This window comes from Eurypyga helias, unplaced genomic scaffold (assembly GCF_000690775.1).
Source record: "Eurypyga helias isolate BGI_N326 unplaced genomic scaffold, ASM69077v1 scaffold16893, whole genome shotgun sequence".
Classification (NCBI taxonomy): Eukaryota; Metazoa; Chordata; class Aves; order Eurypygiformes; family Eurypygidae; genus Eurypyga; species Eurypyga helias.
Window position 1 is genome coordinate 11,302 of NW_010240710.1, and position 4,806 is coordinate 16,107.

Here is a 4,806-nt window from a genome sequence, read left to right on the forward strand (position 1 = left end):
ATCCACAGCCTGCCCCGCCCCGACAGAGGTGCTGGGGATCAGCTGAAGGGGCCTGATCTGGGTCCTACAGCCCAGGATGCAGCAGGATGTGACCTGCTCTCCTCTCCCCCAGTGAAGAGAGAGGCTGTCGGGCCAGCGCGGGAGTTGGCAGCGTCTACTGTGGTCCTGTCCCGGTTCCACACGGTGCCGTATTTGGCTGGGCTGTCCCAGGCCATGCTGGCATGGAAGATGGAGGACAAAGGGCGCATTATCAAGACCATCATCACAGGTATTGTTTGGAGATGGGGACTCCTTACCCCAGCTTGGTACCTGCTAGGGTTTCTTGCCAACCTGTGTGAGCTCATCCTTTCAGCCCTTGTTGCTGGGGCAGCATCCTGCCTACCTCAGGACCAGCTTTCCACAGCTGCCTGGGTCCCAGCTGTCCTGCTTTCCCCTGCAGAATACAAACCACAGAGCAGTTCTGGGGCGCTCCCAGACCTGCCAGCCTACATCCTCTTCCTATGCTTCCGGCATGCAGACCACTGCTGTGACGAGCTGCGGGCCTGCTCACTCCTGGATGCGGCCATTGATGCCATCAAAAGGGTCATGAAGGTGCTGGGCTTGGGGGGTGTGGGTTGGACTGGGGAGCAGGAGCTTTGCTAGCCAAGATGAGGTGGCACTGGGCCAGCAAACTGGCCACCAGGGCACAGTGTGTGCCTGGCTGCAGTGTCCAGACTGAGCGTGTCCTGGGGTGAGGAGTTGCCCTGGGTGCCTCAGGGCTCCTGTGAGAGGGTCCAACAGCTGTGCACCCCCACAGCCCTCACCAGGCTGAGCTGGCTTATGGAGCACCGAGGAGTGTGAGGGCTTGCTGTCATCGCCAGAGCCCTGCTGACCCCCAGTGCTCTCTCTTTCCTCCCACAGAAGCGCAGTGATGACTTTGATGTGGTAGCGCTCTGGCTTGCAAATACCTGCCGGCTCCTGAACTGTCTGCGCCAGTATGGCCAGGATGAGGTAGGGCTGGGCTTCAGGGGGTCTACCACCTCCCTGGGAAGGGTGGGAGCTAGTGAGGACAGGGCTTGTCCCCACCTGGGGCTGTATCCTCCTTGCTCCTAGCCCAGGTTGGCAGGGATGTGCTGGGCTGACACTGCTCCATGCTTACTTGGAGACCCAGCTGTGTCCCCTGCTGTATTGTTGGCTCTGATCCAGCCTGTGTCTGCAGAGCTACTGGCAGGGGAACACGCCACGGCAGAATGAGCATCGTCTGCAGAATGTGGACCCTCAGAGTTCCTGCCACAGCCTGGGTGCCCTGGCTGTCCAGCTCTACCAGCAGCTCATCCGCACTGCTGAGAAGCGCCTCAAACCCATGATTGGTATGGACTGGGCTTGGGGGGTTTGCAGGGCTGGATTGTTGAGGGATCCTACTGATGAAGCTGGGGCTGATGTGCTCCAACAGCCAGAGTGTAAGCCTGGAGGACCTTCACAATGGGGTGCTGGCTCAGGGAGGGAGCCCCGTGCTCAGCTGTGTAAAGGCAGGCTCTGATATGGGGGCTGCTTTCTATGACAGATCATCTCCTCCTTGAGCATCCTGGCTTGAAAGTGGCAGCTGGGGAGCTAAAGTGGGTTCAGGACCCCGGGGACCTTGGGCTGCATCTGTGAGGAGCTCAATTCCCCTACGCTCCGCTTTGCGGCCTCGCAGGGCAGAGCCATCCCCTGGGCTAGCCTGGACCAGCTGCCCTGGAGTGTCATTGGCCTCTGCATCCCCAGCTGGGACACAGAGCAATGTACTGGCTGCTTGAGGCACAACACAGGGTCTCTGACTCCTTATGCTGAGTCTTTTCCATCCTTTAGTTGCTGCAATGCTGGAGAGTGAGCCCATACAGGGCTTGTCTTCCTCCTGCCCTCCCAGCCACCGCCGGTCCTCGGCAGCCCCTGCCCACACGCTGCCTGAGCTGCTGCAGCAGCTGGGCTCCTTCTGGACAGCACTGGACCACCATGGGCTGGCACCCAGTGTGGGGCACCAGGCCCTGCGCCAGCTTCTCTTCCTCATCAGCGGCACCACCCTCAACTACCTGCTGCTGAGAAAGGACACGTGCTCCTGGAGCCGTGGTATCCAGCTCAGGTCAGTCCCTGTGCAGGACAAGGGGAGCTGGGATGTGGCCTGTGCCTCCCCCTGATGGGGTCTCCCTGGCAGGTACAACATCAGTCAGCTGGAGCAGTGGCTGCGGGCAGAGGGGCAGAGTGGGGCTTGTGAGGTGCTGGAGCCCCTGGTCCAGGCTGCTCAGCTGCCGGGGGATGATGCTAGAGCTCTCTGCAGCCTGTGCACGGTGCTGTCACCCCAGCAGGTACTGGGGCGGGGTGGTTGGGGCTTGCTGCCTGCTGGGCGCTCATCCTGTCCTGGGGGCTCCTTGGTATCTAGGTGCACTAGGGTTGTGCTGTGCTGGGGTGGGGACCACCCCATACCCAGAAGTGTCTGAATGTGCCCAGCCCTCACCTGTTCCGGGTCTCCACCATTTTCTCCAGGTTGTGAAGATCCTCCGGGCTTACACCCCAGCTGTTGGGCTGGAGGAGCGCATCAGCCCCAGCTTCATCATGAGTGTTGAGGTAAGGGGGCCTGGGGTCCAGTGCTGGGGAGGGAGCCCTGTGTGGACCCCCTCACCGGGGCAACCATGGATGTGGGTATTTGTCCCCACAGAAGCAGCTGCAGGACCAGTATGGAGGGGGATGCAGCCAGCTCCTGGTGGACACCAGCCACCTCTTCCCTGTGCACCTGCCCTTCACCGCCTCCCCACTGCATCTGGATGAGATCCGCATCCCTGATGCCCTGGACCTGGCCTTCCTTGTCCGCCTCTGAGCCCAGGTCTGGCCCTGGGACCCTGCCGGTGCCCCACCAAGGGCTGTCTGACCCTGCTGAGATGTGGGAAGGCCATGAAGGCTGAGGGTGCAGCACTTGGGTGCCCTTCCTCTGGGAAGCTGTGCATTTACTCAAACTCGGGTGCCTTGTTTGGGGCACAGCCAGGGCCCGTGGCAGTTGTGCACTGCATGTTTGGGCCCCTTTTTTAATCCTCTGAAGTTACTAAAAGCCTTTGCAGATGACTTTGGAGCCTGTGACTGTCTGGGATGGGTGTGGTGTTTGCTTGATGGGGTGAGGGAGCTCGAGGACCATGACTGGGGCGTTCCTGGGGCTTTGTGTGAATTATGGAATGGTTGGGTTGGAAGGACCTTAAAGATCATCTCTAGTTCCAATCCCATCAGTGGAAAGGGATATCTTTCATTGGACAGTGTTGCTCAAAGCCCTAACTAACCTGACTCCAAACGCTTCAAGGACAGGGTTCTGCAAGTGCTCAGGGCAACCTGTTCCAGAGTCTCACCCCCTTGACTGGAAGACACTTCTTCCTTAAGCCCAATCTAAGCCTCCCCTCTTTCTGTTTGCCCCAGAAGGACAGCTGGGCCCACCTACCAAAGGTCTTGGGAGTCTGGGGTGGTCCCTGCTGCCTGGAAGCAAGCCAAAGTCATTGCCTTTGACAAGAAGGGCCTGAGGGAAGATCCAGGAACCTCCAAAGCTGCGAGTCCAACCTCGGTTCCTGAAAATGCTGAGGAGATGATTACTGTGGGTGCTGGGGAAAGGCACGTGAAGAGCAATTTACAGAACAAGCAGGCACAGTCCACATGGGCTCACCCAGGGGAATTTCTGCTTGACCAGTTTCATACCCCTCTAGGATGAAGTCACGCGGCCAGTGGAGAAGGGAAGGTGGTGGCTGTAGTTTCCTGGATTTTAGTAAGGCTTTGCAACTGTCCTTCAGAGCATCCCTCTGGAGCAGTTGTCCAACTGTGGGCTGAGCAGGTGGTACCAACAGGGGCTCCATCTGGCTGGTGACCAGTCAGCAGTGGTGTTCCTCAGAGCTCAGTCCTAGGGCCAGTGCTGTTCCGGGTTGGTTCCATGGTCTAGTGCAGTAGTGATGCCCCAAGGGCAAGCTTGCCAAGGACAGCAAAGGGGGAGGTGCTGTTGACCCTCTCGAGGGACAAGAGGACTTGCAGAGCCATGGAGCTCAACTGGGCATCTCAATAGAGCACTGGGCAAGGATCATTGGCAGCAATAGAACTGGTCCCAGTGCTGCTTCTGCTACCGTGAGGGAGTAAGGCTGGTCACGAACTAATGTCTAACCTGATGGAGGAGTGGCTGGAGAGCAGCCCTGCAGAAAGGAACCGGGGGGTGCTGGGCAGCAGTAGGCTGGAGCGGAGTCAGTTTGGGCAATGCCCTTAAGAACATGCTGGAACTTCTTGGCTTTTCCTTCCTTCCACTTTCCTCCTCCTCCTCCCCAGCAGAACCCCTCTCTGTGGCCCCTGAAAGCTGCGGGCACTACCAGTGCAGCTGCTGCAGGAGATGGGGGTTTTGAGGCAAGGACGCTGCCCGGGGCAGGTCAGCAGGCCAGGCGAGGGGCTGAGCAGCAGCGGCACCGGGCACTGAGCCGGCCAACGGGACTCCGCCTGCCCAGGGTCCAGAGCAGATCCCACAGCTGCAGTGGCATTGCTGGGACTGGCCTAAGGAAGGGGCTTATGCCCAGCAATGGGGAACTGCGCAGGCAGGGACCTCAACCTGTGCCTTCGGCAAGCCAGAGCCAGAAAGGTGAGGCATGAGTGGCAGTATTGGCCCCAGGTGGTGGAGCCCAGGTGGAAAATGGGTGAGAGAGGGATGAACTCGCTAGATCAGGGATTTACTCTAAAAGAGTCCTTATTTCCTTTCCCCCCTTCCTGGCCCTACAGCTGCCCAAGGCGCAAACATGCCAGCCTACATCCTCTGGCAGCTGTCCCAGCCTGGCCTGCAGCCCC

General features: G+C 59.4%; 1 protein-coding gene across 1 annotated transcript in view; it reads left to right on the top strand.

Annotated features, from left to right (window-relative positions):
* LOC104507296 (unconventional myosin-Vb-like) overlaps positions 1–2,830 on the top strand; it is a gene marked incomplete at its 5' end in the record, with an annotated part of 13,031 nt that extends 10,201 nt beyond the window's left edge. The window contains 8 exons of the mRNA XM_010148529.1: positions 113–268; positions 440–591; positions 901–990; positions 1,199–1,349; positions 1,828–2,098; positions 2,171–2,321; positions 2,500–2,580; positions 2,672–2,830. Of these exons, the coding sequence (XP_010146831.1) occupies positions 113–268; positions 440–591; positions 901–990; positions 1,199–1,349; positions 1,828–2,098; positions 2,171–2,321; positions 2,500–2,580; positions 2,672–2,830 (1,211 nt within the window). The remainder of the gene's footprint in view (positions 1–112; positions 269–439; positions 592–900; positions 991–1,198; positions 1,350–1,827; positions 2,099–2,170; positions 2,322–2,499; positions 2,581–2,671) is intronic.
* Positions 2,831–4,806: the final 1,976 nt, after the last annotated feature.